Source organism: Dreissena polymorpha, chromosome 5 (genome assembly GCF_020536995.1).
Source record: "Dreissena polymorpha isolate Duluth1 chromosome 5, UMN_Dpol_1.0, whole genome shotgun sequence".
Taxonomy (NCBI): Eukaryota; Metazoa; Mollusca; class Bivalvia; order Myida; family Dreissenidae; genus Dreissena; species Dreissena polymorpha.
This window is the reverse complement of record NC_068359.1, coordinates 111,760,813-111,776,789: the sequence shown is the minus strand read 5'-3', so window position 1 is coordinate 111,776,789 and position 15,977 is coordinate 111,760,813. Positions and strand designations below refer to the sequence as shown.

Here is a 15,977-nt window from a genome sequence, read left to right as displayed (position 1 = left end):
ACAGACATATCAATGATATACCACAGACATATCAATGATATACCACAGACATATCAGTGATATACCACAGACATATCAGTGATATACCACAGACATATCAGTGATATATCATAGACATATCAGTGATATACCACAGACATATCAGTGATATACCACAGACATATCAGTGATATACCACAGACATAACAGTGATATACCACAGACATATCAGTGATATACCACAGACATATCAGTGATATACCACAGACATATCAGTGATATACCACAGACATATCAGTGATATACCACAGACATATCAGTGATATACCACAGACATATCAGTGATATACCACAGACATATCAGTGATATACCACAGACATATCAGTGATATACCACAGACATATCAGTGATATACCACAGACATATCAGTGATATACCACAGACATATCAGTGATATACCACAGACATATCAGTGATATACCACAGACATATCAATGATATACCACAGACATATCAATGATATACCACAGACATATCAATGATATACCACAGACATATCAATGATATACCACAGACATATCAATGATATACCACAGACATATCAATGATATACCACAGACATATCAGTGATATACCACAGACATATCAGCCCAGGGAAAACTGGGATAAATGCATGTGCGTAAAGTGTCGTCCCAGATAAGGGCCCGGGGAAAGTTGTTTTATTGCAATATGTTTAAAGCGTATAAATGCTCATATATTAGCAATTAATTTATTATGCCAAAAAAGAGCTCGCGCTAAGCGTTTTCAACACGCAGCAAACCGTTTTCAAAAAATACCTCGCTGGACTAAAATGCGGATGAATGTTGGGCCGAAAGAACGTATTGGTGTTAAAATTGATGTGTTTTTTTTTCTTTCAACCAATTGTTTTTTTTATATTATTATATGTATCTATATAATCCTGTATTGGAAACAATTTATTTTGGAGTAGTGATTGTCATCCCCGTCGTGCAATCGATATTGCAAGGACGATGAGCCCATCCTATCAAAATTGTGATGACAGAAAATTTGATGACATAACTATGTTTATTTTATATATATATATAAATATATATATATATATATAGATATATATAGATATATATAGATAGATATATATAGATATATAGATATATAGATATATATATATAAATATATATATATATATATATATATATATATATATATATATATATATATATATATATTTATATTTATATATATATATTTATATATATATTCCTGGTCACACGTTCGAACATACAACTGACATTTACAAAACACATTTCGACAGATGAAGCAGATGAAGACTAACGTCTTGTAAATGCCGGTATTGTGAAATAAAAACACACGAGTAGTGCCTCTCGAGTAAACCGAAAATCATGCAGTCAGTTCTATTGGTTAGCTTAAATCTTGGTGAAAGAGATAACTTACAGAAACGTGTTATATCTACTGTGTGTTTTTATTCTGAAAGATTGTATTTATACAAGGAACTGTCACTTGTGCACAAGGTAGTTGCCAAATGAACAAACACATTGAAACATGAAACATAAAATCAACACCATTATATTTTGTTAATATGATCTAGAGTAGGAATGGAACCACTGAATTATAAAAGCTTACAAGAGGATATCGGTAAATTTATTTATTTCCAGTACATATTGAATTCTCAGCTGTTTATGTGAAATTGTAAATTCCCGTTAGTGCAGTAAAGGACATTTTCAAATGTTAGGAACAGTTCTTGTTAACTTTTTTAAGTGTAAAGCATGACGTATTAATTGTTGAAAATAATGGTTCAGATGCGCAAGGAGCATTTAATCATAAGGACTCAATCTTCTAATTAAAAAAGCATGTTACATCTTAATTGAAAGTGCAACAAGTGTACAGTCTGTATCAGTTTTCGTTTAATTATCTCATTTATACACTCTACGCTATAAAGTTGTACCGGGTAAAGTGTTGCTTTCTTTCATCAAATTGTTGAGTTTCAACATTAAGTTCCATTTTCATGCCCCCGAAGGAGGGCATAGAGTGATCGGACTGCCCGTCCGTCTGTCCGTCACACTTTGCGTTTAGGTTTCGAAAAATGCTCATACCTTCTATGTCCCTTGAGATATAACCTTCATATTTGGTATGCATGTGTATATGGACAAGGCCTTTTCATACGCACACAAATTCTGACCCCTGTGACCTTGACCTTGAACTTAGGGTCCGCGTTTAGGTTTCGAAATCTGCGTTTAGGTTTCATAAAATGCTATAACTTCTATCAAAGCGTTTATAGGGGGCATATGTCATCATATGGTGACAGCTCTTGTTTCAATATGTTTGTTTTCAAAGACATTTTTTATGAAAGCCTAATGGCTACATTCTGAATGTTTTTTTTCTGTACGGGATTTAAAATTCATGCTAAATTGCAACATATGGGCGTTTCTTTCGTCATTTTGAATTAACACATCATGATGAATATTGATAGATTTATTATCTTTTATACGATAATATTTTTTCATCGCATCGAAAACTTTAAATTGCGCACGTATCATGCTTTGCATCATTTGCTTTCTTGTAATATATAAAATGTGTAGTTTCCCTTTGACGCCGTATATATTCGTTCTATATTCAATTCCTATCCTTCATTTCTAATGACTATTTGTAGCCTAATATTAAACTAGTATTCTTTCTTAGGCTTAATCTCATGTAAACGTGCGTCTTTAATTTGGAGGTTTCATGTCTGGAATAAAAATATTTTGCGGTAAATATTTTTCTATTTAATGAGTCTTCTGCGAAGATTGTATTTTACGTAATGAACCCTAGAGATATATTGTACAAATATAAACAAAATTCAGCTATCAAACGATCAATAACAAAGCTGTCACTTGAAATATTATACCTAGACATGGTGACCCACTTTCGTTAACAGCCTCAGACGGTGGGTGGGGAAAGATGTCGAAAATCGTTAAAAATGTATATTGAACGTTATAATACACTGACATTTATTTTCTTGACAGCTCTATATGTTATGAAAATTTCATTTATTTCTAAATAACTTTGTATTGAAGAGAAATTGCAAGACGATTTTGATAAATAAAGCTGAAAATGTTTCATTTAGTTCTTCTTGAATGTGCTGTGTTTTTATGAGTATCGCTACATATGAACAGCTCCAGAGGGTCACTAGCTGGGAGTTGGATTATTGCGACTAACTAGTCATTCTAAATTGCGACTTGCAATTAGACTTCCTGAAACTCAACAGCCTTCTGTCAGATATTTGGTCTGACTGGTCATTGTTCTCTGTCAGACCTTAGGTTATTCTGTCAGACCAAATAACAATTATGAAATCATGCAAAAAAAGTAAAACATTAAAAATTCAGAGATATGGTTTTATCATCATTTTAACCCAAATCATAATGTTTGGAGTATCACATTATTCCGTCAACATTCAAGCACATATGCCAGTATTTTTCAGGTCCAAATCAGACCATTCCATAAAAAATGTTGGTACATTTGACGAAATATCAGAACACAGTCGGATACAGTGCTCCAGATAACATGCCTAAAGGCGTAAAAACAAATTAAATTTCTTTAATAACGATTTAGATTTAAAATCTTTGCTTAAAGTTACGCATTAAAAAATAAAAGACAGATTCGAAATTTTCGAACATGCGTAAAACTTCCAGTAGTAAATTATATACGGTAAACATTTCATCCCGGTTCTGACTCGTCTAGGCGCTCAATTAAAACTGCATCTTAAAGTAAACATCACTCAAGCGTTTGCTGTGAGAAAGAGCCACACCTAAGAATGGTCGAAAGGCCAAACGGTCTCAATTCTGTTCTCCTAGTATTGCAGGCGAGTCATTACTGTTTAATGTACCTTTTTAATTACACTTTTCGTAATTTTTATACACAAGTAATATACTGTATACCTATTCAAAATGTCATTAAAATTAAATGTTAAATATAGTTTTTGATATGACTTTAAGGGCAACCAAAAGGCCATTATGACCTAAGCCGAAGTGTCAGTGACCGTTTTACATAAAAAATCAAAATGACCGAAGCAGTGTATCGAAGCGTGGAAGGCAAAAAAAGCCATTTCCATTACTATAAACCAAAATGTTGAATTGTTGATGTGTCAAAAACAATGAATACAAAATTATTTGGTAATATATTGATAAGAATTAATTTTATAAATAGGGGGTAAAATAAGAATTAATTTTTAAATAGTAAATAAGAATTTGACCAAATTTTTATCTGGAGCTCTGGTCGGATAATCCCAATTTTAGCCGAGATTCTAATGGACCAATCAAAAGCAGGTTAACTCATCAGCAAGTATAATCGTATGTGATGTTCTGCAAAGTGTGTAGTCCGCGAATGTTCTATAAAAACTTTTAATTTCATGGGAAAACCTGAAAATATTATATCAGACATTTTTGTCTGAAGAGTTCAGAATTTCGCTCTGCCTTTGCAGGGTTCGACATTAACTTTTTTTACAGCAAGACCGTCGGACCAGCTCCTCTTAAAATGTACTAGCACAAACCTGATGTCTACTAGACCATAAATGACATAGCAAATGAACACAATTGTGTCATGTAACTGTTTAATCAGGATTTATCAGTAAATACTCAGTGAACACCAGATTTTTTTGTTGGCATAGAGTAAAACAATAAAATAACCCTTTTTTTTGCTTTTCTTTGTCAAATTCAAGCCATGGGAACTGACTCGATTTTCCATCTAGGATAAAATTGACGTTTTTGTGTTTCTTCATATTTACATTTTGTGTCCGTTAAGCGTCGAATTCTTTTTTATTATTAACTGATTTGTCGGACAAAAATCCGAACTTGAACAAGCACGCAAAATGTTCATTGACGATACCAATTTTCGATAGAAGTTGTAAAATCATGCTCAACAGTTTTACGACACTGCAGAAAATCATTAATATTCATGACAACTTGACCAATTGAAACAAGCAATTTCTGCAGGAAGCTCTCCTTTGCGTCTAAAAACAGCGATGAATCATGTGAATGCTCCGCGTTTATTTAAATACACTAGTTTTGTTTTAATGTAAATAAGGGATACAAGAGTAATTTTGCACATTAAAAGTAAAGGTTTTCACAGCAGTTATTTATAGTTATATGAATCAGTATAGATTTTTTTATGTACGACCAGTCGGACAAGCTAGCCCGCAGTTTTACTAGCCCGACCACCGATCTTACTAGACAATGTCTGTCGGACGTGCCTTAGTGTCGAACCCTGCCTTGAAAGTTTATGTCCGACATGTCTTCAGATCCGATCAAGTTTTAGGAAGTCTGGCAATACTCTTATGGCATCAATTGTTCACTCCATCTTTTCAATAGCGAGAGTTCCAAATCAAATTTTGGGTGCATCACTCATGACCTCAAATCCTTTTTACACGAGTTGAGCCAGTAACATTCCAATATGGTCCCGGTCTATTGAACAATATGGCCACCAGGGGGGCGGGCATTTTTCCTTGTATTGCTATTAAACTTTGTTAACATTCTGGAAGTCACCTTTATAGTCCAATCTTTATATAAATATGAAACTTGTTCAGATGTTCTAATTACTTGGCTGAGTTCGAAAATGGCTATGGTTTCGTCCAAAAACATGGCCATAGTTCGGGACATTTTTCCTTATATGGCTTTAGTAAAACATTGTTAACACTCTAGAAGTCACATTTTTCGTACAATCTTAATGTAACTTAGTCAGAACACTTGTTCTTATGACTTCTCGGTGGAGTTAAAAATTTCTTCTAGTTTGATGAAAAGCATGGCTGCCTGTGAGATACATTTTATATTTCCTTCATATTTTTATAAGGACTCAAAACTATAAAATCATTAAAAAACAGCATATTATAAACTGCAGTTAGAGCTCAGTATGGCCAGTTGGCTGGGTACCGGTAACCAGGACGATGAGTGAAGGCAGGGATGCACGGAGGGTCAAGTCAGATAACTACGGCAGTGCGGTGCTGCAGAGTCTCAGTCAGCTTCGAGAACGGTCAGAGCTCTGTGACTTCAAGGTCTCAGCTGATGGAAATGTGTTTGAGGTTAGTTGGTTGTCTAGCTTCTTCTACATTGGAGCTGTGTTGATTGTTGTGGGTAAAACTCGGCTTAATGCATGTGTGGAAAGTTTTGAGCCAGATAAGCCTGTGCATCTTGAAAGACTAAATGCACATCTCGCCACATGCATAAAGCACTGTTTTCCAATTACTAGTAAAGAGCTGTTTATATTTCCAAGAAATCTAGGTATCAATGAAAATTAGAAGTTATATAGGGTTCAAAGGACCGATTTCATATGTTTATTATGGTGTTTTACTGTTCAAATTTTGAATTGAGCATTTAAATAATACAAATATAAATATAAAATTATTCTTCCCTAAATCATTGTATCTGTTGTCAACAATTTGTGTATGAGTCCCTCGTCTGTTTGCAAGAAGAACAAAATGATTATTGTGTCTGTTTTCTTTTCCTGTGAAAACATGGGTCTCACTTGTACAGTTTTGGGTAAAGTTTTCAAACAAAATGCAATAAACGAAATGCTACCATTTTACCATCTATCCAAGCCCTTGGTTTTAAAGCATCAGGATGCTTTAAGTCATTCTGAATCTGCAAGTAATTGTTTTCTCAAACTGGATGTTTATATTAAATAGGCATTTCATAACCATCATCAGACCATTCATTTAATTATACTCTCAATTTTAACCAAATTCACACAAAAGTGTTATGTTTACAGTATTTGGAAATATTTCACGTGATATTTGTGGACTCTACTCAAAACATCTTTTGGAGTTTCAAATCTTGTTTAAAAAGCTAACTAAATATCAAATGATTTGTTTATTTATGTGAATGCAAAAAAAATCCATGGACATCGACTTTGAAATACGGTGTAAATGTTTTGGATATTAATACAAGTTTTTCTGGAAAACAGGAAGCAATTCTATTTCAGCATATGACCCTTAGATGTAACATTTTAAAAATATTAGCAACACCAATCTAGAAATGGAATATCACTAACAATAGCCGTTTAAATCACTTGGCTGTAGGTCCACAAGTGTTTACTAGCAGCTACCAGCGACTATTTCCGAGTGATGTTAAGTGGTGTCAACACAGAAAGTCAGCAGAACTTGGTGGACTTGAAAGGTATGTGTTTCGGAGTTTTCTCTTAATGGGCCCTTAACGTTGATTGATTGCCGGTCAGTCATGTGGAGGTTTGTGAGATCAAGTGGTAGTCGAGCGGTCGAATAGACCTTATCACAGATCAACCCAGCTTTATTAAGCCCCCGGTAGGGTGGCATATAGCAGTTGAACTGTCCATCAGTCAGTCTGTCCATCTGTCCGTCCAAAAATTTTAACATTGGCCTTAACTTTTGCAATATTGAAGATACTTGATATTTGGCATGCATGTGTATCTCATGAAGCTGCACATTTGTAGTGGTGAAAGGTCAAGGTCATCCTTCAAGGTCAAAAGTAAAAAAATACAATCCAAGGGAAGTAATAAGCTTTAAAAGGGAGATAATTTCTAAACCTGATTAATTATATATTGAAATTTTATTTCAAAGCGGCGCAATAGGGGGCATTGTGTTTCTGACGAACACTTCTCTTGTGGAGACTTACCGGGTAAAAGTGTGATTAGGCTAACTATCCTCCATGATATGACTACAATATCTAAACCACAAGCTTTGTCAAACTAATGAACTTACCTGCTTTCAACATTTACGTTACTTTGCATTCTTTGTGTGATTCACACATTTTTCTTTGTCTTCATATCGCAAGTTATGAAAAAAAATAGCTGAAAAAAAAAATAACATACTAAATCAAATTTTGAATTTTATTCAAAGAATTGTGAAAAAGCTATTTTCATTAAAATTGTGATGAATGCTTGGTATATTCCAAAAACTGTGAAAAACATTATCAAAAAGAGAACTAGTGTCAAAATAACTGAGCTGATATGTATTTCTGGACCCCAGCTGTGTCGGTAGAAGGCCTTCAGCATGTGCTGGACTTCATCTACAGCGGGGAGATGTACCTGCACCTTGACAACCTCACCGAGGTCATCAACACAGCCAGCCACCTGCAGGTTGGTTGCTATGGAACTACATTAACAATACATGCAGCTTAATTCTGCTTTTTTAAAAGGACAACTTAAGAGTGCACATCAATATTCACTTAAATTGTTTTTGGTTTGGGCCAGTTTTTATTCTGGTACTGTGTCAGTTTTTCTGCAGGCCAGTCCACATAAAAATTGTAACAGACTGTCAAGCAAATGACACACATGCATTCCAATTAATTATTGAAATTAAACATCCAGTTATGTTATGTCCTCACTATGAAGTGTAGATGTGCATGACACTCATCATTCCAAATGACCCACACATTCCTGTTTTTTGCCTGTGTTATCAAGCTGGTGCAAAGCTATCAGCTACATTTATAAGAAAGCCTAAACAATATTAACCATTTACCAAATAGATACGTTTTTTGATGCATTTGTAGTCCCTTAGAAAGTTTCATTTAATTAAACACCTTTCTTACTAAATTCAAGTTTTAAAGGCTTCATTTCCAATCCTTAGTTACTGGTGAGCAGCAAACAGCATAAAACCTGAATAGTCTGCGAGTTACTTGCCGGCTGTTCTGGTTTTATGCTGGTTGCAAAAGCCATTTTCACTTTGCCTTTTATTGGGGAAAGGGTTAAAAATGAAGATAAAAAAGAAAGGGTTATTGGGGAAAGGTTTAAAAATAAAGATAAATATTAAAAACATTTTATTTGCTTACATTTCTTGTCCATATTTAAGGTTCATTCAGCCCTGGACCTGTGCAGCAATTACATCATCTCCCTGATGACGTTTGACAACTCTGAAGACTTCCTCAACATCGCGGACACCTACTCCCTGAAGAAAGTCAACGACCACTGGGACCACATGATACAGACCAAGTTCTTCGAGTTCAGTCAAACCCAGCAATTCCTCAAGATGAACCCTGCTGACCTTGTTAAGCATTTATCAAAGGACACATTAAACACTCCGACAGAGTTCAAGTTGTTCAGGTGCATTGAGAAATGGTTTTATTACAACAGTTCCCGAATCATGGCCAATGGGCAGGCAGTTTTGTCCCACATACGGTTTCCCTTAATGTCCCACATTGAGCTTGCCACGTTACAGGAAAGCGACATTATTAAGCACTGTCCTCAGGGTATTCAGTACCTCGCGAAGGGATTCAGGTATCACGTGGAATCCAAGGAGGGTCACCCTTATATTGAGCAGGTGTCCAGTCTTCGCAGTGACCAGGCATCACTTGTGTTCGTTCATTATGGTTCATCCTACATGCCATTTCAAATCACTACTTACGACAAGAGCAGCAAACTGTTCTATCGCTTGTTCTGTGATGTGAATGGGAGCAGGGACTGCAGAGTGGCTGTACTGGATAACTTTCTGTACACCTGCCGGGTGGTAGACTTCGGTGGCGGCAGTTTAATGAGCTCAGTGTTCAGGTTTGATCCCAGGCATTTGTGTGGTCATGAACTGAAGCCCATGAGACGGTTACGTCTCGACTTTGCACTCGTGGCTGTGGGAAAATTCCTCTATGTATTCGGTGGCCTCACGGACCAGTTTGCTATATTAGATTCAGTGGAGCGCTATAATGTGCCTGCAAATATGTGGGAAGACCTACCTCCGTTACCTAGTGCCACCCATTCCATGGCTGGGATAAAGTATCAGGACAAAGTATACCTCAGTGGGGGAGTAGTGTTAATGGGAAACGGGCCGGACAGGCAAGCCATGAACACATTTCTTTGTTACCATGCTACCTCAAGACATTACGAAAGTTTGCCGGGGATGCTTTACGCTCGACGATTGCATGACATGGTGTTGGTCAATGAACGTGTTTATGTGCTAGGGGGAATTCCACGGACAGGAACTCCTCTTCATGGTCAGATACCGATAGAGTACTTCAGCCACTCTTCCAACCAATGGACACTGCTGTCCAGTACGCTGAGTGGGCGGTCCGTGGGTCACTACATGCTACACGAGGATGTGATAATGTCCCTGGGCCACGAGCACCACAATGCCACTGAGGACGAGGTGTGGGGATACAGCCCAGAAACGGACAGCTGGGCCCGACAAATCAAGGCACCCCAGAGAATGAGTCTTACACAGGCCATGTGCGTGAAAATGTTCGTGAACTTTGGAGATGAGAAGGTCAGCAAGTTGTTTATGAAGGACAAATGACAGGGATTGTGTCCCTGTGACTGACTGTGATTGAGGCTGAACCAAGAATAGTTGTGTTTCCTGTGGTACAACTGAAACTTCCAAGTTGGGTTTAGTGGTTGTTTTGGGTTTAAATTACTTGTACAAATAATTCTTTTGCAAGATTTGTTTGAAGAAACAAGGAATGATGTCAGTACATGAAAAGCACTTTAAAGATAAAGAAGATACGTTTGCCACTTTGAGTACAAGACTATATATTTTTTTATACGTCACTTGCGGTTCTTATTTTTATTAATGCAAAACTAATACAACAAAGCATTGATGCATAGATATCTGAAAAGCAGGTTCACAAGAAACACAACAATTTTTTCTTCTGCCATAGTTGATTGTTGACCTATTGTGGTGTTGTACTTAGAAGTGAGTTCTAGCTCTCTGAGAACTTATCAGGTGAAAACAAATCCACAAACTCATGCAAGATTAAGTGTTCTAATAACTTACCCTCAATTTGCAACATATTGGTTACACCCACTTATCGGGGGTTACACGCCAAACTTACCAATTAAAGACCCTTTCAAAATCACATACCATATCAATGATACTACTCTGAATGACATTTCCATTCCTACATAAAATGGGTCTCCATTTTTATGCCCCCGAAGGGTGGCATATAGTTTTTGAACTGTCCGTCAGTCTGTCCGTCTGAAAACTTTAACATTGGTCATAACTTTTGCAATATTGAAGATAGCAACTTGATATTTGGCATGCATGTGTATCTCATGGAGCTGCACATTTTGAGTGGTGAAAGGTCAAGGTCATCCTTCAAGGTCAAAGGTCAAATATATGGCTTCAAAGCGACGCAGAAGGGGGCATTGTGTTTCTGACAAACTCATCTCTTGTTTGTATCTTAAGATGACTTTTTTCTGATATTATGGAGATCTGAATTACAAAACTATTTCATAATAGTAGGATTTTTGGTGTATTATATTGGTAAACAAAATGTCATGGTTATTGGCAACTTGTATTGTTTATTATACTTTGATAGAATACAGTGTATAGAATTTAAATTGACAATTAATTGTTAAGAATATGGAACACGGGTGATTTTAGCTCACATGAGCAGGAAGTTCTCATGGTGAGCTATGGTGGTCACCTTATGTCCAGCATTATATGTGAGTCATCTGTGTATTATTTGTCATGAACTTTTATCTCATAACAGCTCTACTGATCACATGTTTCATCCTTGATTAAACATGGCCAGAATGTTTATCTTGACATTATCTACCCCAACTTGGAATCTGGGTCATGTATGGTCAAAGACTAGGTCACCTGGTAATATCTTTGAAAAACCTTGTTACCACACTAGGAGCCACATTTGTGACTCTACCTGGATGACACTTTGTCAGAATGTTTATCCTTACAATATCTAGACCAAGTTCAAAGTTCAAATCTGGTCCATGTGAGTGAAAAACAAGTTTGCCAGGTCAAGTCTTAGAAAAACCTTTTTAATACACTAGAGGCAACATTTAAATTCAGATAGAAACTAGGTCACAATATCAAGTCTTAAAAAATTAACACTCTAGCTGTAACATTTATGACTTAAGCATGATAAAACTTGAAGGCCATTAATGAATCTGGGTCAAGAAGGGTAAAAAAGTAGATAACCAGGTAAAGTTTTCAACAATTGGTGTCCCTGAACTCTGGTGAGCACTAAAGGGGCATCATGGCCCCATTGTTCATGAACATTTGCTGTATAGTTTAATACTTTTATACTGGATTTTACAGCATTAATTATATGTTGTGTTCTGTAAAATGTCAAAGTGTTTCCTTTCAGAAATTAGTTAAAATTTACCTTTTCGCATTTTTAGTTCACCTGAGCACTTAGTGCCCCTGGTGAGCTCTTGGGATCAGTCTCTGTTCTGAGTTGTGTGTCATTGGATTGTCAAATTTACCTTTTTTATCTCTCAAGAAGCAATATTTTTCATGCAATATTGATGAATCTTTATTACATGGTCAGAATGTTTATATTGACATCATTAGGCCTGGTTTGTATCTTGGTCAAGTGTGTCAAAGAACAAGGTCAGCAGGTTAAATCTTTATTTTTATACCCCCGGTAGGGTGGCATATAGCAGTTGAACTGTCCTTCAGTCAGTATGTCAGTCTGTCCGTCCGTCCGTCCAGAAAAAATACTTAAACGTTGGCCATAACTTTAACAAAAGGTGGTCCTTGAACTTAGGCGAGCACTGAGGGCCCTGTTCAGAAATGCTGCAGAATAAAAAAATTTGAACGGAACACTTCAACTTTTATTTTGATTGTCAGCAAATTATTCAACATAAGCAAAAAATGCATTTAAACCGCAGCACAGTTTCCTGTTAAAAAGGATTTTATGTTAGAACACTGATTTGGATATTACTGAATTCCTGTTAAATCTTGTTTCAACACGGCTTATGTTTCAGCATCTTTGTGCTGGATTTTATTGTCGATAATCACAATGTCATTTTTAGCTTGGCTGTTTTCGGAGAAAACCCGAGGTATTTCATAGCCAGCTCGTCGTCCAGCGTCTGCCGTCCGCCGTGCCAAAACCTTAGAATTGGCTCTTAAATCAAAGTGCTTCCACCTACAACTTGAAACTTCATATGTAGATGCACCTTGATGAGTTATACACGCCACACCCATGTTTGGGTCACTAGGTCAAAGGTCAAGGTCACTGTGACCTTAAAAATAATAAAATCTGACAAACTTTCATTTATTCAAAACTGCACCCGCAGCCGAGCGTTGGCACCCGTTATGCGGTGCTCTTGTTTTCTAAATTGCAACTTGATAGTTATGCATAGTTGTCTGTTAAAACATCTATTGTGATCACCTTTTGTCTTGCGTTTGTGAACAGTCAATCATGCATCATCCCCACTGTGGGAGATGTTTTTAGATCTCACCCAAAGACGCCAAGGTTCTAGTCCCAGGAAACGGATTTGGGAGCGTTTCAAATAAGCCTTCACCTTTATATGCAATTGAGCTAATTTCGTGTTATCTCGTAAGTGAACCTTGTTAACACTCTAGAACTCAATTCAACGGGACAGCACTCTAGAACTCTTTATTTACATATCATAACATTTACTATGATGATATCTTGGCCGAGTTCAAACATGGTAAGAGTTCTTTGGAAAACATTGCCGCAAGGGGGTGAGGCAGTTTTCCTCATAGGGCTATAATAAAACATTCTGACCACTCTAGATCCCATTTCAGGCCCAATCATCATTAATTTTGCCACTGAACGATTGTCCTAATGATATCTTGGCTGAGTTCTTAACTGGGTTGCATGAGGTCAAAATCAAGGTCACTAAGGTCAATGAATAAAAAATATGTGCATACTCTAGAAGCCCGATCTATTTGAAACATGTTGTTAACATTAGTTCCAATGATATTTTGATTGATTTTGATACTGAATCATGTATGGTAAAAAACTAGGTCACATTAAAGAAAAAGCTTGTGAGCACTCTAGCGGCCACATTTATAGCACAATCTTCATGAACTTTGGTGAAAATAATAATTCCAAAGATATCTCTGCCCAGTATGCAACTTAATCACTTGGGATGTATAACTAACTAGGTCAAATAAGAAAAGGCTTTTTAATGCAAAAGACAACGTTCATTACCCAATTGTTATAAAACTTGTTCAGTGCTTTTGTCCCAATTATAGCTTGGCTGAGTTCGAAACTGGATCGTTGAGTTGCTTAGTCAAATAAACTGAAAAGCTTTTCATAGAAATTTTTGTCTAATCATCCTGAAACTTGCTCAGAATATTTGTACTTATGTTATCTTTGCAAAATTCTTAAATGTTTCTTAAAACTTGGCTAGAGCTGATCAAAACAGTTCCATTCTTTCGGGTCTCAGTTGAGCGACTTGGGGATTTGGGCCCTTTTGTTTCCAGTGTACTGTGTTTTATGCTGTTATTAATGCTTGTTGATGTGTATATTTGATTTTGTACTTATTAAAAGCTACACAAACATTGACTGTTCTTGATTGCATTAAACCCCCCTTGCATGATGTAAAAACACTGCAGAATTATTTTGTAAGTTATACTTCCAGACCAAAAAAGGAAAGCAACATTTTAAGACACACAACAGCTGGAGTAAATCTAGTTAGTACACTACGTTCTGATTTTTCACATAGTTCAGTGTATATGCCATTTCAAATATTAACATATACAAAATATTTCTTACGAACCATAATCATTTTTTTTCATTAAGAATGATACCATTAAAAAATGCATAGCATTTTGTAGAACAGTAGCTTTAGCTGATTGTATACTAGTATATGATCATACTGAAACAAATCCAAGCAGATAAACAGTAAATTAAGTAAACAAGAAAGCCATAATGGCTCTGAAGCGCTTATCTGATTTCGAGGAAAATAAATAGTTGAAACTTGACCTGATGGCCTTGATTTTAAACACAAATCACCCAGATTCCATTTCGGCCTAGATACATTGATGTATTGTCAAGGTAAAACATTTTTACCAAGTTTCATCAAGATTGACTTCTAGCGATGCAAAAAGTTTTTTCTTAGCTCTGACCTGGTGTCCTACTATTGGACAGATGTGACTCGTATTGAAACTTGGCTTAGATATTGTCAGGATAAACATTCTGACCTTGTTTTATTAACCCATTTATGCCTAGCGTCTAGAAAAAAGGCCATGGCAAACAGCGTAGACCCAGATGAGACGCTGCATGATGCGGCGTCTCATCAGGGTCTGCGCTGTTTGCTTAAAGGAATTTCTGTAAGAAATATTCTAAATATAGAAATAAGTATACTAGAAATCCCTAATTTTGGAAATTAATTGATCCTATTTAGAAGGATAAGAGAGTCCACTAGACATAAATGGGTTAAATTTGACTCAAATGTTGCCTTTTGAGTGTTTAACAGGTTTCTAACATTACCCGATAACCTACATTTTTGATGCATATTACCCCTATTCAAACTCAGCAAAAAAAAAGTGTCTAGGTTAACAAGTTTCATGAAGCTTGAATCATAAATATGGCCTCTAAAGGTAAAACAAGGTTTTGACCATGTGACAGTTTTTGGCTGCACATGACCACGATTCTATCTCGGCCTAGATATTTTTAAGATAAACATACTGACAAAAGTTTTTTTTCAACATCGATTCATAAATGCGGCTTTGACAATACTACAAAGTTTTTCTAAGATTTGACCTGGTTACCTAGTTTTGGAACGCATATGACCCAGATTTGATCTGGGCCCAGATCTTGTCCAGATTAACATTCTAACCAAGGTTCATCAAAACCAAACAACCATGTCAAATCTTAGAAAAAACTACTCTCTAAGCTACATTTCTTCACTTGATCTACGTGCAACGTTCTCACAATGTTTATCTTGTTTAACGCTTTTAAATACCGCTTAGATATGTATGCGTTTATAGTTCCTTTGAAAATCAAACAAGGGCTGTTTGTAAAACATGCATGCCCCCCATATGGACTGTCAGTTGCAGTGGCAGCCATTGTGCAAATACGTTTTTTGTCACTGTGACCTTGACCTTTGACCTAGTGACCTGACAATCAATAGGGGTCATCTGCCAGTCATGATCAATGTACCTATGAAGTTTCATGATCCTAGGCGTAAGCCTTGTTGAGTAATCATCCGGAAACAATTTTACTGGTTCGAGTCACCGTGACCTTGACCTTTGACCTAGTGACCTGAAAATCAATACGGGTTATCTGCAAGTCATGATCTAAAAGTATTCATTGTA

At 36.2% G+C, this 15,977-nt stretch overlaps 1 protein-coding gene across 2 annotated transcripts; it reads left to right on the top strand.

Moving 5' to 3' along the window:
• Nucleotides 1-2,627: 2,627 nt before the first annotated feature.
• Nucleotides 2,628-14,219, top strand: LOC127881750 (kelch-like protein 26). 2 transcript variants are annotated; one of them, XM_052429834.1, is made up of 5 exons: nucleotides 2,628-2,762; nucleotides 5,885-6,065; nucleotides 7,062-7,158; nucleotides 7,986-8,095; nucleotides 8,808-14,219. In XM_052429834.1, exons 2-5 carry the CDS (start codon nucleotides 5,931-5,933, stop codon nucleotides 10,236-10,238), a joined length of 1,773 nt encoding a protein of 590 aa, XP_052285794.1. In that variant the 5' UTR covers nucleotides 2,628-2,762; nucleotides 5,885-5,930; the 3' UTR covers nucleotides 10,239-14,219. The 2 variants fall into 2 exon arrangements, with proteins under 2 accessions (XP_052285794.1, XP_052285795.1); XM_052429835.1 differs by having other exon boundaries at nucleotides 2,730-2,762; nucleotides 5,868-6,065.
• Nucleotides 14,220-15,977: the final 1,758 nt, after the last annotated feature.

What these genes read in the sequence shown, in the direction of transcription:
- LOC127881750 (XM_052429834.1), top strand. Translation starts at nt 5,931, where the DNA reads ATGAGTGAAGGCAGGGATGCACGGAGGGTCAAGTCAGATAACTACGGC. An exon ending in CTGATGGAAATGTGTTTGAG is followed by an intron (nt 6,066 to 7,061) that starts GTTAGTTGGTTG and finishes ACTTGGCTGTAG; the next exon opens with GTCCACAAGTGTTTACTAGC. An exon ending in GAACTTGGTGGACTTGAAAG is followed by an intron (nt 7,159 to 7,985) that starts GTATGTGTTTCG and finishes TCTGGACCCCAG; the next exon opens with CTGTGTCGGTAGAAGGCCTT.